Source organism: Cyclopterus lumpus, chromosome 16 (genome assembly GCF_009769545.1).
Source record: "Cyclopterus lumpus isolate fCycLum1 chromosome 16, fCycLum1.pri, whole genome shotgun sequence".
In the NCBI taxonomy this organism is placed as follows: Eukaryota; Metazoa; Chordata; class Actinopteri; order Perciformes; family Cyclopteridae; genus Cyclopterus; species Cyclopterus lumpus.
Window position 1 is genome coordinate 3,399,421 of NC_046981.1, and position 18,272 is coordinate 3,417,692.

An 18,272-nucleotide genomic window follows, 5' to 3' on the forward strand; every position below is an offset into this window, starting at 1 on the left:
AATTACCTAATGAACAGGGACACGAGGTGATTTGTTGCCATGGCGCGCTTGTTAGGTTAAGTGGTGGGAATCGACAGGCTTGTCTCTTACTGTATCTGCTCCTACGGCGGCGTCTCTTTAGTGTCCCAGAGATGTAGCCACGCTGTAACATCTGAGGGGAGTGGAGCTTTAAAAAAAAAAAGTCCAATTTATTGGCAGACATTGTGTTTTCATTCACTGTGTTTTTAGAATGAGCCCCTCATATCGACGAAGGGGTATCCCCTCATCACCAGATGCCACTAAATCTTCTCATAATAATAAATAATAATCTAAGTAAAAGCATAGCAAATAGCAGTTTTTCCCTCTTCCCCCCCCCCCCCCCCCCCCCCCCCCCCCCCCCCCCCCCCCCCCCCCCCCCCCCCCCCCCCCCCCCCATGAAGAAATCTAAAAACGTAGAGATATTGTCGTTCTGATTCCACACCGTGGAAAAAGCTGGCCGCCTACACTACCCACAATGCAACTCGACAAGGAGGTTCCTACATGTGTACCGCCGCCAACAGACTCCGGTTACGTGTCGCCCTCTTCTCGTTTTTCTCCCATTTCCCGTCTTCGCGTTTCATGAAGCGGAAACTGCATTTGGGATAATTAGATTATTCAACTTGTACAGATGCACCTTGGCGCCCGAGAGAGAATCCACTCCTTTTCACATCCGCCTTTCACCTCTAAAACTCTCCAGCGGCAACAACAACAACAACAACAACGACGAGTCTCTGCATCCAGAACATTCCTTGTTTTTGTTTCTGGCTTCATTCTCCGACCACTCGATTTGAATATGCTTTTCAAAGTGGCCACCTTCATTTGTTTGTTTGCAAAATTGAACCCAGGCCTGTGCTTGTGTGTTCTACTACTGAGCTCGCAGACGGATTGGGATGACGGTGACGATGATGATGCTGGGGAAGATGTCGGGGTGTGTTGTTGTGGAAAGCCTCTCAGCGTGGCCCCTGTCGCCCTCCTGCCTCTTCCCCACCTCCCTCTGCTCCCATCCCTCTTCTATTGACCATGTTGCACGTTATAAATCAACCGTGAGTCGGGGGCTACCTTGCAAGTACCTTAATGAAAGCTCATTTATAAAGTGGCTAAATGGTCCTGACAAAAGTCCTAATGAGGAAATCAATAATTCAGTGATTGTTACTCTTCTTATACTAATACGTTCCTCTCGTAGCGCTTTGGTTCCAGCTACCAGAAGGCCATTTTTTTTTACCGTGTTTCAGTTCTGCGTGTTGTAGGGGTTGTTGTTGTTTTGTTAGTTTTTTTCGTCTTTGAAGCTTTTTGATGGATTGCGTTGTTGTTGTCTGTTGGAAAGATTAAAAGGCTTTTCTTATTTTTTTTTTGCGGATTCAACGCTGGGATGCTAATTTCCATGACACGCATTGTGATTGGGCCTCAGTTGGAGATTATGTATTTTAGTAGCAGTGGGTGTTCGGAAACAATATTTTTTGTGGATAAATGGCCGTCGGACCAATGGGCATTTTTTTAAAGTTTAAATTTATGGGGTTTTTGGAATAATGGGTGTTGCCTGTGGTCCAGGCCCGTGGACACTAACGCATTTGGCATTATTAAAATAACTGATCATTTCCAAGTAAGAGAACTATTGAAGTTCAGTGAACTTGTGTTGACCAATTACGAATCATTTTTTTTACATAGTTCCCTTTCATTTTTTTTGTTAAATGGATGCATTCATGATTGTTAGAGAAATAATAACCTCACTCTGGCTGAAAAGTTAAATCCAGCTACCATCCATTTTTTTCCATCCATTTTCAATACCGCTTATCCTCATTAGGGTCGCGGGGGCGCTGGAGCCTATCCCAGCTGACATAGGGCGAAGGCAGGGGACACCCTGGACAGGCCGCCAGTCCATCGAGGGCACATGTAGGGACATACAACCATTCACTCTCACATTCACACCTATGGGACATTTAGAGATCAATTAACCTGCAGCATGTCTTTGGACTGTGGGAGGAAGCCGGAGAGCCCGGAGAGAACCCACGCTGCCACGGGGAGAACATGCAAACTCCACACAGAAGGACCGCTCCGACCGGGAATTGAACCCGCGGCCCTCTTGCTGTGAGGCGACAGTGCTAGCCACTACACCACCGTGCACCCCTAAATCCAGCTACCCTCAAATATATTTTCAGATGAATTAATTTAACATGATTTATTTTTTTAGATATTTTTGGGGCACTTTTGCCAACGATAAGCCCGAATTCAAAGATACACAGACCGCCGTTACATAACTAATAAGAAATTTAAAAAAAACTATAATACGGGGGCAAATAATAATCAATATGCTGATACAGAAAAAGAAGACGTTTTATTTGTGCAGTCATGGGAATATAATGTCCCGTAGCAGCATGCGAACAGATGGTGACTCACCCCTGCGAGGTCATTGATCATCAGCCTTAGCGGTGGGAGTGTGTGTGTGCTGTAGGAAGCCCGGGGAGCAGCACCCCAGCCCTCCGTTAATTGCAGGGGCAGTTAGATTACCCTCTCACACCCCTCACTGGGCCTTAATGTTGGGCATGGGTACCCACTGGTGACCCCATGTGCTCCCTCAGATGCCTCTTTAGATTCATCATTATGCTTCAATGTGAGATTAATGAGCCACATTATGCATTCTTTTGGAGATTAATGGCGGTGTGATTCTGGTCAGCGGTAAACATTAGAGGTGTATTTCCTGTGTAGTTTAGAGGATGCTCTCTTCAAGCATGAATCAAACACCTTTACAGAGCGGTCTCCTTTTTCCACGAAGCTCAGCATATAAGAGACTGGAGACGGAACAGAACTACGACTGTGAACACGCTTCACATTTTGACGTGAAGGGGGGAGAAAAACACCCCTCCACGTTTCCTCTCTATTCTTGATCCCTTTGCAGTTCCTGTTGTCTTTTGTTTCTTTCAGAACAAAGAATAAGCTGTGGTACTTTGAGTTCGGCACGTCGGAAACCTTTTCGGCCACATGTAAGAAGCTCCACGACTTTCTGGAGGTTGAGGTAAATCAAACCACAGGAAAACAAAAGAAAAACAAAAGTCACAGATTGTATGTGCCCTGTTATGTGAATCCCTGGCAATCACACATCATTATCATATCCTGTTTGCACATTAATTCAGATAAATTCTCAGCTATGAATAACGGTGAACCCACGTTCCTTTTAAATGGCACCAATTTGTACTACTTTCAAATCCACCCCGACAGAGTGTTGATGTGTGAAGGCTATCTGTGCCGCTTCCCACTGAACATCAGTTCAACATACAGGTAATTAGCCTTACACGACCCTGCCGCGTGTGATATTGAGTGATAATGAAGACGGTGTCCGCGCAATTCATCTTTCCCCCCTTCTGCGAGCTATCCGCGGAGTGCCGAGGTCGTCATTAATTAGCGCTTGATAAGTACCAACAGTACCGGAGGAGGTAGGAAGATCCATACTGGTATATAATCCCACTATTTAGAGTTTTACTGGCCCTTTGTCAGCTTAATCGGATCAAACGTGACAAGAGGAATGGTGGTATACAAAGACTCAGGTTAACCCCTTCTAAGAGGCCGATTCGGGTTCAGATCAGGTATTCAGATCCAGAGCTCACATAGAGATGGGGGGGGGGGGTGTCAGGATCAGACAGAGAAACAAGTATATGTTAAATAAAAAGAAGAGATATAGGTTTAGCATTGGACCGAAACACATATTTAGGTTCAGGCTCGAAGAGAAACACAGATTTAGGCTCAGTTCAATCAGAAATACAGATTTAGGTTCAGGCTCAAACTGGACTAAACAAACAGGTTTTTTTGGGACATTTTACTCTGCAGAGAGACACGTTCAGGCTCAGTCCGAAGCCGCTTTTTCTTTTAAAATATGAACTCCGGATAGTCAGGGTCAGGGTTGGGGTTATCCAATCGGGTCTGGACCTTGTTCGTAGTTGCCGTTTCACACAAGTTGCACACAACAGGTGACTGACTGTCCACCACGCTTTCTCACCTGGTGATAGTCCTCTATTTGTTTTAGGCGAGGTGGCTCCTGGATGCTGGATGTAGGACATTACTCAAATATATAATTCAACATTTGACTAAGCAAATTTCAGATAAAGACACCGTGGTTTTTCTGCTAACTGAGGTATCGCTCATCTGATGAGAATATTTCTACCTTTCAACTTCAACCCTCTTGCCTCATAAGTCACCTTTTCTCCTTTCTAAAAGTGCGACGGCGTTACGTTGGACCTCACCAGCATCTCCTTGGAAGGCATTGCCATTCTCAACATCCCCAGCATGCACGGCGGCTCCAACCTTTGGGGCGAGAGCAAGAAGAGGAGGGGTAACCGCAAGGGGGGCAAAAAGAGCCAAGACAAGAGGACGCCGGTGCTCGACCCCAAGGAGCTCACGTTTGCGGTTCAAGGTAGTAGAATGAATACATGAATGACTGTTGTGGTTGTCTGTTGGTTAATTAATCAGCTGTCACTGCAGAGGAAGGCCCATCAGAGCACATAGCCCCCCCCCGAAAATCTAATAAGAGTTATAACATAATGGAAAATACCACTGTGAGTTTGAACGCCTTTGCACACTCGGGGTACCCAGAACATTGTCATTGTGACGTTAGCATTTAGCTCAAAGCTCAGCCTCCCAAAACTCTACATCTTTTAAAGATGTGCGTTTGAAAGTCAGAAAGCTCGACACACGGTGGGTTATTTGGCAAATCAGCACTTAGATCGTTGTGTGTTTGCGCTATTGGGCGATAAAAGCGTCCGTCGAGCGGTGTCGGGAGGCTCTTTCGCCCGAAGCCCACATCAACAGCCCGTGTCCTTGCTCCTATCAGACAGATCAAAGCGTACACTTTCGACCAAACTTTTCCAGAGCGCATGAATATTTCACCGACGACAAGGTGAATTATAGCTAGCAGGTTTTGTTTGCAAAGAAGAGGTACAACCATGTCACTGTTTGGAACTGTCACTTGTGTATTAATGGTTTGTGTAGGCTCCAGTGGACCGGCTCAGTTAATAGGAGCGGACTGTTGGGGGGTGGGGGGGGGGGGGGGGTTAGGCATTCCCCTGAATCCATTTACGTCAAAAGGAAGCCCGTCAATGGGAATATATGAATGAACCAAGCAGAATGAGTCAGCTGCTCTGTGATAACTGTTGAAATGGTGGTTTAAAGGGGAAGAAATATCCAGAATTGTTGAAGGATTCCAAAACTATGCAAAAGGTATTAATATCACCATGCAAAAAACTACTTAAGACTTGGAATTTAGTACATTCATGGTCCCCGGATGACCGGATGGTCCCCTGTAGCCTTGGAGGTCGATGCCTAACCTTAACCATTTGATATCGATGTCTAACTTTAACCATTTGATATCGATGTCTAACTTTAACCATTTGATATCGATGTCTAACTTTAACCATTTGATATCGATGTCTAACTTTAACCATTTGATATCGATGCCTAACTTTAACCATTTGATATCGATGCCTAACCTTAACCATTTGATATCGATGTCTAACTTTAACCATTTGATATCGATGTCTAACTTTAACCATTTGATATCGATGCCTAACTTTAACCATTTGATATCGATGCCTAACCTTAACCATTTGATATCGATGCCTAACTTTAACCATTTGATATCGATGCCTAACCTTAACCATTTGATATCGATGCCTAACTTTAACCATTTGATATCGATGTCTAACTTTAACCATTTGATATCGATGCCTAACTTTAACCATTTGATATCGATGCCTAACTTTAACCATTTGATATCGATGCCCAACTTTAACCATTTGAGGTCGATGCCTAACTTTAACCATTTGAGGTCGATGCCTAACTTTAACCATTTGAGGTCGATGCCTAACCGCAAATACGAGAATGAAAACATACATGCATAAATGTACTTTTCTCCTCAGAAATGAGTAATTGCCTCCTGGAGTTTTTGTGTGTGTTTTATTTCCCTATCATGTCTAACTCCTGCCCACTCAGGTGATGCACGGTATGTTTTTAGGTTTCGTGGTGAGATTGTGGTATCTATGAAGCTTTATAATGTTTTTCCTGATGAGATTCCCTTTTTTTTAAAGTCCTTTGGATTTCAGAAGTTTAAGAGAGTTTGTAAAACAACTAATATCAACCAAAGCAAAACCGACTATCTTCTTACAGGTGCTGCTGCATGCTGGGATGCTTGTACTTCCCAAACGGGGCGATGTGAGTGTTAGATGAAGGTGCGGGGGCGGCCCAGAATGTGAGGGTGATCGTTGATCAATTCAAAGCCCAACTTTGCGACAATAACACTCCATTAATCCCTGAAAAAAAAAATCAATCAGAGGGAATTAAAAAAAAAAAAGTAAAAAAGGGAGGCCACCGTCTGAACCTGGAAAGGCACTTAGTGTGAGCGGGGAGTGTGTATGCGCGTGCCACTACGTCTGTTTGTGCCTGTTTATTGATGTGTGTGTGTGTGTGTGTGTGTGTGTGTGTGGATGCCCTTGTGGAAGGTGCCCTCAAGGTGAGCCTTCTAACCTGTCAGATCAAGAGACTGACGTACTTAGAGGTAAACACAGGAGTGCATTAGCCCAGAGGGGGCACCGCAGAGCGCGATGCACGGGGATTATTGTGTGTGTGTGTGTGTGTGTGTGTCTGTGGATGGGTGGCTGCAGAATAAAAAATAAAAAAAAGAAACCTGACCTTTCGGGAGCTGTTAAATCGTCCCGCTGGTGACGCCAGGAGACAAGCCCCTCAGGTGGAAGGGAATGGCTGCGGAGTGAATTATTTAGAACGGGACTGAGGGTTTTTTTCGCTGGGGGAAGGAGTGGGGTGGAAGTGGGGGGTCCAATGCGTGGGTGGAGGGGCTGACGCTTGGGACTGATGCCCCACGACAAGCTCCGTGAAGCTTTCATTGGAGGATTGGCCTCCACACCCTCTCCTCCTCCTCCTCCTCCCCACCTGCCCCCGCCATTCCTCTTTAGTTTTACTTTCCGCTGATCGGCCGCTGGTCCTGCTCCGTCCTCGACAGGTAGTTGTTTGACAGCGACAAGGACGCCTGTTTCTTACCCCACACACTCTCCCATACGGGGGGGGGGGGGGGGGGGGGGGGGGGGGGCTCTCATTCACACGACTCTTTCTCTAAATTCTGCTTCGTCACCACCGGCGCCTTTTTGTTTGTTTATCGCAGTCAAATATTGCCTTCAACACTTCCCATAATGTTGATTGTCGGTCGGGTGAGAGGGTGTTTCGGTTTATATTTGGCCTTCAGGCTGCTCGCGTGTTAATATTTCAACATCCTTCTTGCGTAAACAGCGAGGTGACTCCGCTCCTCTCCCGGTTTGTCACGAGGAAGTAAACACGATGGCTTTTCTTCTAAATTTGGCAGAACCCCCCCCCCCTTTTTGTTTTTATTATTGTTCGAGGTGTTTCATTCGCACCGCTAATAAAAGAAATAATGGTTGTTGATTCAAAATGGAAAGTCACAAATAAATCATGCGTCTGCAAATTATTTAGTTTAAATGATTTTTTTCTCTCCAGGTTTTGGTTAAAACAAAACATCTTAAAGGAACAATTCCACACGAATAACAATGTGTTGTTATACGGGGGGGCGGGGGGGTTATGTGGTCTGCTATTTTGGTTGGGTGGCATATTTACCTTCCTCCCATTTCTTTAGATAAGCTCCACATGTGGTTTGTGACTGTAAACGGTGCGTTTTGCATTAGTAATTTCTTCAAATAGACCAAAATATGAATTTCTATTGCTGGAATACCACAATCATGTAATAACGGCCACTGGTTGACTTTCTGGACGAAAGGACTTGAAGCAGAAACTTTGTTTTTAGGTCTCACGAAACAACGACATGACAATAAAGACATTTTAAAAGAGTGTGCCTTGGAGTTCATCCAAAGAACTCCTCAAACAAACCCACATTTGAGTCCTGCGGCAACATTTTTATCCCAAAATGTTGTTGTAATCTAAGAAAAAAAACGTGCAGGTCAAACGTGTGTTCATGTGTTTCTATGAAACATCCGGTTGAAGCGGCTTCTGGCCTCGCTGTGTTCAGCAGAGAGGCGCGATGGTCTTTCCAATGGTCTCTTGGGAATGCTGGGTCTTTTGTAGCCCGGGGCAACAAGGAATCCCTATCGCTATGGCGACGCCGTCCATCACACGTGTCGGCGTGGGCCCGTGTGAGCCGTCAGCGTCAACGTGAGAAGTCACAATAGAGGGGGTTGTGTTGGGAGGGGGGGGGAGGGGGAGGTGAAGCGGCTTTAAAACCCGGCGTCGGCAGGTCAACCTGCTGGGCATGTGCACGCACACGTCCTCTCCGCGCCGACCCTGGAAAGCAGCGCACGCCGAGATCGGGGCGGACGCGTGTCCATCACCGCGGCGACAGCTCGACGACACCTCACGACAACGACGACGTCGCCCGCGACACTCCTTCAGGAAACCCGACGCGGCTCGGTGACAGCGAAGCCCGACTTCGCTCACACGCACGCACGGCGGGTACAAAAATAAATAAATAAATGGGTTCTTAAGTTTCAATTAGTGTGTCGGTGAGCTCCCGGCAGCGAGGCGGCGGCTTCCCGACGCGTTGAGGGACGAGTCGGTGGAGGCAGAGCGGCCCCTGAAGCAGATGGGCCCTGCGTGACACTGGGCCTCCAGCAGGGGCAGAAATCAATGCTCATGACGGCAATACAGAAGAGAAATTAATAATTACAATACCCTCGAGATTGCTTTGCGTTGCCACTGCGATCTATTTAATTATCTTTTTGTTTTTGTAGCCTCTTCTTTTCTCTTTTTTTTTTTTTCACTGTATTTTTAAGTGAGGAACATGACATTGTGTTCTTCTCTCTCTCCTTCTCTTTCCTTCATCAAGATTGAATGAACATTTTGTATTTATTTAACCGTCAATTGAACCATTTTTGCATATGTTCCGGTACAAAACGCTGCAAAGCTATGATTTTACTTTTAAGGCACTTTGTTCTCATTTTTCTAGGTTTTAGATATTAACCCATTTCAGCCTGCAAGTGACATTTTGTAATTCCCTTGAGTGGAATTACAAAAGCAGAAGAACATTTTACAATCGGCGTGGAAAATTGAGCTTTTATCATTATATATGTTTTTTGGACATATGTGGATATTGTTTTTTCAATTTTATTTTTTGAAAAAAACAGTATTTGTATGTGCCCTAAATAGCAATAGTAACATAGTATCACAAGAAAATGTCTGAACCTCAGGATCTACAAGGAGCACAATCAAGTATTTGGTATTTCTGAATTTAATAAAAAGGAGGATTAAGAATTGAAAGAAAAACCCTGACTTTGACTATGGATAATAAAAAATATCAAAGTTGTACAGTTAGATATTTGCACAAAACCCTCGGCACATTTTTTAGACTTTTGAACCAATCGGAAAACATTTTTCCTTTTCATACAACAGCAGCTAGTCCTATGACCACGGCTAGTTCCATGACCACGGCTAGTTCCATGACCACGGCTAGTTCCTTGACCACGGCTAGTTCCATGACCACAGCTAGTTCCATGACCACAGCTAGTTCCATAACCACGGCTAGTTCCATGACCACAGCTAGTTCCATGACCACGGCTAGTCCCATAACCACGGCTAGTTCCATGACCACGGCTAGTTCCATGACCACGGCTAGTTCCATGACCACAGCTAGTTCCTTGACCACGGCTAGTTCCATAACCACGGCTAGTTCCATAACCACGGCTAGTTCCATGACCACGGCTAGTTCCATGACCACGGCTAGTTCCTTGACCACGGCTAGTTCCATGACCACGGCTAGTTCCTTGACCACGGCTAGTTCCATAACCACGGCTAGTTCAATGACCACGGCTAGTTCCATAACCACGGCTAGTTCCATGACCACAGCTAGTTCCTTGACCACGGCTAGTTCCATAACCACGGCTAGTTCCATGACCACGGCTAGTTCCATGACCACAGCTAGTTCCTTGACCACAGCTAGTTCCATGACCACGGCTAGTCCAATAACCACGGCTAGTTCCATAACCACGGCTAGTTCCATGACCACGGCTAGTTCCATAACCACGGCTAGTCCCATAACCACGGCTAGTTCCATAACCATGGCTAGTCCCATAACCACGGCTAGTTCCATAACCACGGCTAGTTCCATGACCACGGCTAGTTCCATAACCACGGCTAGTTCCATGACCACGGCTAGTTCCATGACCACGGCTAGTTCCATGACCACGGCTAGTCCAATAACCACGGCTAGTTCCATAACCACGGCTAGTTCCATGACCACGGCTAGTTCCATAACCACGGCTAGTTCCATGACCACGGCTAGTTCCATGACCACGGCTAGTTCCATGACCACGGCTAGTTCCATGACCACGGCTAGTCCCATAACCACGGCTAGTCCCATAACCACGGCTAGTTCCATGACCACGGCTAGTTCCTTGACCACGGCTAGTTCCATAACCACGGCTAGTCCCATAACCATGGCTAGTTCCATAACCATGGCTAGTCCCATAACCACGGCTAGTTCCATAACCACGGCTAGTTCCATGACCACGGCTAGTTCCATGACCACGGCTAGTTCCATGACCACGGCTAGTTCCATGACCACGGCTAGTCCCATAACCACGGCTAGTCCCATAACCACGGCTAGTTCCATGACCACGGCTAGTTCCTTGACCACGGCTAGTTCCATAACCACGGCTAGTCCCATAACCATGGCTAGTTCCATAACCATGGCTAGTCCCATAACCACGGCTAGTTCCATAACCATGGCTAGTCCCATAACCACGGCTAGTTCCATAACCACGGCTAGTCCCATAACCACGGCTAGTTCCATGACCACGGCTAGTTCCTTGACCACAGCTAGTTCCATGACCACGGCTAGTTCCTTGACCACGGCTAGTTCCATAACCATGGCTAGTCCCATAACCATGGCTAGTTCCATAACCATGGCTAGTCCCATAACCACGGCTAGTTCCTTGACCACGGCTAGTTCCTTGACCACGGCTAGTTCCATAACCACGGCTAGTCCCATAACCACGGCTAGTCCCATGACCACGGCAAGTTCCATGACCACGGCTAGTTCCTTGACCACGGCTAGTTCCTTGACCACGGCTAGTCCCATAACCACGGCTAGTTCCTTGACCACGGCTAGTTCCATGACCACGGCTAGTTCCTTGACCACGGCTAGTCCCATGACCACGGCTAGTTCCATAACCACGGCTAGTCCCATAACCACGGCTAGTTCCATAACCACGGCTAGTCCCATAACCACGGCTAGTTCCTTGACCACGGCTAGTTCCATAACCACGGCTAGTCCCATAACCACGGCTAGTCCCATGACCACGGCAAGTTCCATGACCACGGCTAGTTCCTTGACCACGGCTAGTTCCATGACCACGGCTAGTCCCATAACCACGGCTAGTTCCTTGACCACGGCTAGTTCCATGACCACGGCTAGTTCCTTGACCACGGCTAGTTCCTTGACCACTGCTAGTTCCATAACCACGGCTAGTTCCATGACCACGGCTAGTCCCATAACCACGGCTAGTTCCATGACCACGGCTAGTTCCTTGACCACGGCTAGTTCCTTGACCACGGCTAGTTCCATGACCACGGCTAGTTCCTTGACCACTGCTAGTTCCATAACCACGGCTAGTTCCATAACCACGGCTAGTTCCATGACCACGGCTAGTTCCATGACCACTGCTAGTTCCATAACCACGGCTAGTTCCATAACCACGGCTAGTTCCATAACCACGGCTAGTTCCATAACCACAGCTAGTTCCATAACCACTGCTAGTTCCATGACCACAGCTAGTTCCATAACCACTGCTAGTTCCATGACCACAGCTAGTTCCATGACCACAGCTAGTTCCTTGACCACAGCTAGTTCCATGACCACAGCTAGTTCCATGACCACAGCTAGTTCCTTGACCACAGCTAGTTCCATGACCACAGCTAGTTCCATGACCACAGCTAGTTCCATAACCACTGCTAGTTCCATGACCACAGCTAGTTCCATAACCACTGCTAGTTCCATGACCACAGCTAGTTCCATGACCACAGCTAGTTCCTTGACCACTGCTAGTTCCATGACCACAGCTAGTTCCATGACCACAGCTAGTTCCTTGACCACGGCTAGTTCCATAACCACTGCTAGTTCCATGACCACAGCTAGTTCCATGACCACAGCTAGTTCCATGACCACAGCTAGTTCCTTGACCACAGCTAGTTCCATAACCACTGCTAGTTCCATGACCACAGCTAGTTCCATGACCACAGCTAGTTCCTTGACCACAGCTAGTTCCATAACCACTGCTAGTTCCATGACCACAGCTAGTTCCATGACCACAGCTAGTTCCTTGACCACGGCTAGTTCCATGACCACGGCTAGTTCCTTGACCATGGCTAGTTCCATGACAGCTGCCGCTCTGGTTCAGACGACTCTACGCTTTGTTTACCGGTCTGTTCTCTGTGCCTTAGACCTGTCCGACCAGCTGCTGGAGGTGGTGGGGCTGGAAGGAGCCATGGAGATGGGTCAGATCTACACCGGCCTGAAGAGCGCCGGGCGGCGCCTGGCACAGTGCTCCTCCGTGACCATTAGGTGAGCGCTTAGCCCGACCCCATCTTTCTTGTGAATATAATGTGTTTCTATTGGGTCAGCGACAACAATCTTTTGGCCTGGAGATGAAAAAGTCTGCAGTTTAATAAAAATATATATTTTTTTTTTCACCGGCAGCACCAGTAAATCCCTCCCGATGCAGATCGACGGCGAACCCTGGATGCAGACTCCCTGCACGGTGAGTCGTTAAAAGGTTTTTTAGCATCGTCCACAAGTGTGATCCGCACTGGTTCAGGGGTGAAGTTTGGTGACCTCGGGTGACGCTCATCATAAACGGCTCCAACCCAACGGAATAACTGAAACCACCACGTGTGGCATCTATCGATAACCCTCACAGACATGTCAATCACTCCAATGTGCACCGTGTGTCTGAACTACGCCTGATGTTTCATAAAATACACATTTTGTGATGGTTTAAAGGCTCGATGTTACCTCGCATAACTTTACTTTACGTATTTATAACAGACAACGCACTATAATTAACATTATTACAATGTTAATACTGGTGTTTACCCAGGTTGCTTATAGTTTCTGAGCAGGTTGATATAATAAATATATATATATAAATGAAAAACAAAGACACAATCGGATTCATAAGTGCATTACTGCAGAAAAGGTCTTAGAATATGAATCTAGTGCCGTATCTGTTCCTTCCGTTATTACTACAGATCATTGCTTTGTGCATTAAGTCACAACCAATATGTAATAATGACACAAGTCTTCTCCTCATTGCGTCTCAAACACGAGTGTTTTGCCCTCCGACCACGTCGTTGATTCTCCGATAAAATAGAAATTCCTCAGTTTGCGTTCATTAGGGTTGTGTTTTTAATTACGACGCCGCCGCAGATGAAGTGCTGCGGAGATTTACATATGGATCGCTCAGGCAAAGCGACAGAAGAAGCAAAACAGTGCGTGACAAAACGAGTAGCGCGTTAAGTGCTCTCGGCATCCGCCGGCACGACTCCAGAGCGGCAAAGTTATCCATAATTGTCGCCGCGACGATTTCCACAGCGACTTATTCATACTGTATGTCGGAGCTGAATTTGAATCAGTCGACCTGTTAAATCCACATAAAAACACCGCGGTTCAAATGGGATGTTCATCCACTAATTATTAACCACAACATCTATGCAAATGCTTCTCAGTTCCTCCGTGTGCATAACATATTTAACACCTATCCAACCATTTGCATTTCCAAGTGACATATGACATGCATCGCTGTCTCTTTGATAACTGGGTCTGAAATAACAGCTACGAACTGAAATTCTGGTAAATGTATACACTATAATATAAATATAAATGGATGGATGAATATATATTTATTTCAAATATAAAACCCTTTTAGTTCCCTTAGTTTGGCTGATTGATGACAAGAGGGAGAACAATAAATAGATAATTTGTTCTAATTGTTTTTAATTTCTAGGAGGCACATTGTTCTGTATCTGGGGCTCTGAATATATAGATGCTCCATGTTGCATATTTAAAACAGAGCTCAGTTACCCTCCAAATGCATTTCAGGTATTCCTTTAGATCCTCGTCACGTGGCCGTTGTCTTCCCTATAAAAGGTTATCATGTTTTTGTATTTTTTTTAAAATGCACATCCTCAGCATCCAGCTCAATCATGTTTAATGATAGCAGAAAGCCAGCAAACGCTGGTAATTACTACGGAGTAATTCAGAGTGCAAGTACAACAAATGGCAGCTTTCCTTTGAAGTGAGCGTGCTCCCTTTAATGCCGATGTGAGCGTTTGCTCTCCCCATTGCTGCGGTTAGTGCAATAGTATAATGAATATTATACTTGATGTGAAAACCCTTAATTTAATGGTTGGTATTTGTTGTTCCACTGATCTATAATGTCAACCTTCTACAGAAATGGCGGGCTATTGTTCGATATTATACCCATAAATCCAGCTTAATGCTTCCACAAATTGTGAACGTGAACCCCAGGGATCCTCAAAGTTTGTCACGTCAAGGACCAAACGGGCCCCCATTTGACAAGAACCCACATGGACCCATTGTAGTGGACTCCATGCCTGACTTACGTTATGTGGGTAGAATAAAAACGACTTTGTTTTATTCACCTTCTGCATTGCATCGTTATCTTACCGTATCTTGTCTTTTATAGAAGAATTGCAATTACTTTGCTTAGCGTCGCTAGCTTAGCATCGCTAGCTTAGCATCGCTAGCTTAGCATCCTTTACCCCCCAAAAACATGTTTTAAGCTTCTAGCTAGCAGACAGACAGAGGTTGGTTTAATGCACTCTTTAGATGAACTGGCTGGACATTTGTCTACCCTGTGAGAGTAACTACCAAAACACTGTTGATATGTGCTTTTGTGTGCTGAACAGCTGTTGTAGCGATAGGCTTTAATACTTTTGGGTTTTCCTCATAGCCGAGCTACACATTGAGACGTTGAGACAAAGTCATGACAAATATCCACGTTTTGCTAAACCGAAAGGAGAAATACATTTGGTGTTTGAACCCAGAAGGAACGGTCGGGTGCAGCGTAAAAGGGAGCTCCAGAAGGATGAATGCATACCCTGTAATTTGAAAGTGCTGGATGGATCCATAGTGTGGTAGAAAATGGAGCCTTTTTATCCAAAGGGCAGCACTCAAGAGTCAAAAGACCCCTTGACAACATGAATTTTCTCTGTATATTTAACGACGCGCAAAACCACCTTTTTGATATTTCTGTTCTGTATAAGTGGACAAGGGACAAGGGGAGGTTTGACCCAACCATTGTGAATACTTTTACAGGATTTCTATTTTTTGCACTAAAATAAAAGAGGCAAAGGATAATCAGGAGTTCATGCACCATAACCCTGGCTGAAAAGGAAGTAATATTATATAAAAGCAGATATATATTAATGGTAAATTATTGTTAGATTGATTAATATTCAGCACTGGTATGTATTGTTTTCTCTTATCAGTTAATGTTGATTATCTTTGTGTGAAAAGACCCATGAAAAGTATTGTTTTGTCTGCCCAACAATCCAAACCTAAATATATTTAACTCACTACTACACAAAACCGAGAAAACACTGCACATCTTCACATTTTCAAACCTTAAAGAATTACTTCAATTATAAATAGATTATCAAAATCGATCAGTCCTAATATTATCAAAGGAAGAAGGGGGGGATCTGAAATGGTATCAGCTCCCTTACTTCCTTTTCCTTACATACCTTTTTTTTGTCCTGTAATGCAGCCACTTAACCTCGGCCTCTTCGCTTCTCTCCCAACACCAGATCGAGATCGTCCACAAGAACCAGGCCCCCATGCTGATCGGACCGCCGCAATGCCGCAGCTTCTTCTCCGTCATCAGACGAACGCGCACCGAGAGATCGGTTCAAGACTGATCGGTTCTAGACCTTTTTTCTCCCCCCCCCGACCCCCCGAGTCCTCACAAAGCACCTTGCTGGACAGCGGCCACAGAGTTGATCGGCACTCGCTCCCACCGTTGGTGAAGGGAGGGGGGTCTTTGATGCCCGTTGACATCCCAGAGCAACGTAGCAAACACGTAGGTTCAGTGGAGACGCCGGAAATTTGACTCGGGCTGAGGCGTGTTTGGGAGCGGCGCTTTCGGCCTACAGCGTGTAGAGTAGTTTAGCTCCAAAAAGCTATTTGAAAGCTATTTCGGGAGGTCCAGTTTGTTTTTATTTTTGCTGTTGTGATCTGTGCCAGAACCTCAGATGAATGTGTTTTTGTAATATGATGTATTTATTTATTTATTCATATTTTGCTGCTATTGATGTTTTTTTGTTTTTTTTAGCATTTGCATAGCCCCGTGATGCATGACGGACGGGGAAAAGAGGTTGCCGCTGTTGGAGCCGACATATCTGGAGCTTTTCAGCTGATCTTTTTCCCCCAAGTGTTTCGTACGTTTGCTCGGCGTTTCTTCCGCTGGACGCTTCACTCGCAGAAAAATGTCTTCAAGTCGTGGGAAAAAAAAAAAAAGACGAGAGAATCGCTTTCGCTTTCTTCTTAACGGTACCCGCGAGTCACCCCCTTGTCATGTTTTGATCTGCCGTGTTTTTTGCCGCTCCGTCAGCGGTGAAAAAAAAAGATTAGGAATGATTATTGATCCTCATGAAAAATGCATGACGCTTCTTTGTTTTACGTCGCACGAGAGATTTTCCAGACGGTTTTACCCAATTGTGTGCACACTTTCTGTCGCATGAGTGACCGAGATCTGTTTTGACACTTGTGGAAATTGATCTTTTTTCTTTTTTTATCTACGTCTTCAGTGCTGCTCGGTTTATAAACCATATCATATGTTATAAGATGGCTGCATTTTTATTGGATCCTGTATTTTTTTTATTTTTTATGAACAGGTACTCAGGTACTTTTAAACTAAAGTGAAAAAAGCAGCAGTAAAAAAATAGTAGATACAGTAACCGGGAGAGGTGGATATTCACAAGAGGCAGTTTGAGTGGTCATTGATCTGCTCTGAAGTCTACGGCTGAGTGTTTACAGTCCGCTGGGCATAAAAGCGCACGTTGAACAATTAAGGTCTAAAAACAAAATGACTATTGACATATATATGCACGGGCTTGATTCATTGGAAGAAATACTGAAAATCAATCCCGTCCAATAATTACAGTTTTTCGGAAGGCATTTTACTGACGCGTGCACGCGGTTTCTACAAAATGAATTAATGGACTCACCTTTTTACAAATTTGATCTTTCATTTAAAGTGCTTAGTTCATGAAAGTCTCCTTTATACAGACAGATAGCATTATTCTGGATGGTAATGGTCGTTATTCAGTACATTTCTGCATTTAAAGACACATTTGGGGGGATTTCTTAATGACCTACCGGTGTGACAAACTTGGGTTAAACGTGTTGTTTTTAAAAAAAATTAATTGCACTCCTTAGTCTCGAATGTTTCAGTCTTTAAAAGTGCCATATGCCAGTGGAGACGGATCTGACGAGTCGCCCATCTTTGTTTTGGCTTTTTAGGGTGCTGCGTTTGTACAGTGAAGTTGTATTTTTGTACACAGTATTTATTTATTTCCCCGCTTACTGCTTTCACTCTGGAACTCACATTATGTTGTTCTGCCTAAAAACTAATTCTGCCTGCCAATGTTGACTGGGAAAAGTGCTAATGGAAATGATGATGAATAATAATAATAAAAAAATGTTGCTGTTTGACATCGTTGTGGGTGTTACCTTTTGTGCATGAGTTTCCAAAAACGTTATTGGCAGCTCTGACGTACTCAGTCTTGTGTTCTACGTTAGACGGAGCAGAGAAAGAGACGAAGCTACGGTAGACCCCCCCCAACTGTAGCTAACGAATTACCTGTCGAACGGTAGCTTACGACAGCTAACTCGATATAGCGCAGCTAACAAATTGGCTTTGTAACCGTAGCTCATGATTAAGTTTTTTAACTGTAGCGGATGACAGCTAATTGACCCTTCACTAAGCCTCCCCCCCCCCCCCCCACTGCGTCCACCCAGCTGTCAGGGCTATGTTACCATGGGAGCCCACACTGTCACTAACTGCACTCCATGAAGAAATGTTATCTAATTTTCATTAATCAGTTGCGGTGATGGTAAATGACTGTAGATTTCAATTACAAAACAGAGTCACAGAATAACAAATGAAGTGTTCTAATAATGTATTATTTAGGACTAAGCAAGTGTTATCAATGTT

The 18,272-nt window shown here is 45.1% G+C and overlaps 1 protein-coding gene across 1 annotated transcript in view; it reads left to right on the forward strand.

Moving 5' to 3' along the window:
* Window positions 1-15,975, forward strand: part of dgkb (diacylglycerol kinase, beta) — a 52,662-nt gene extending 36,687 nt beyond the window's left edge. The window contains exons 20-24 of the mRNA XM_034554284.1: window positions 2,938-3,028; window positions 4,225-4,420; window positions 12,478-12,598; window positions 12,734-12,794; window positions 15,865-15,975. Coding sequence (XP_034410175.1) covers window positions 2,938-3,028; window positions 4,225-4,420; window positions 12,478-12,598; window positions 12,734-12,794; window positions 15,865-15,975 — 580 coding nt within the window. The remainder of the gene's footprint in view (window positions 1-2,937; window positions 3,029-4,224; window positions 4,421-12,477; window positions 12,599-12,733; window positions 12,795-15,864) is intronic.
* Window positions 15,976-18,272: the final 2,297 nt, after the last annotated feature.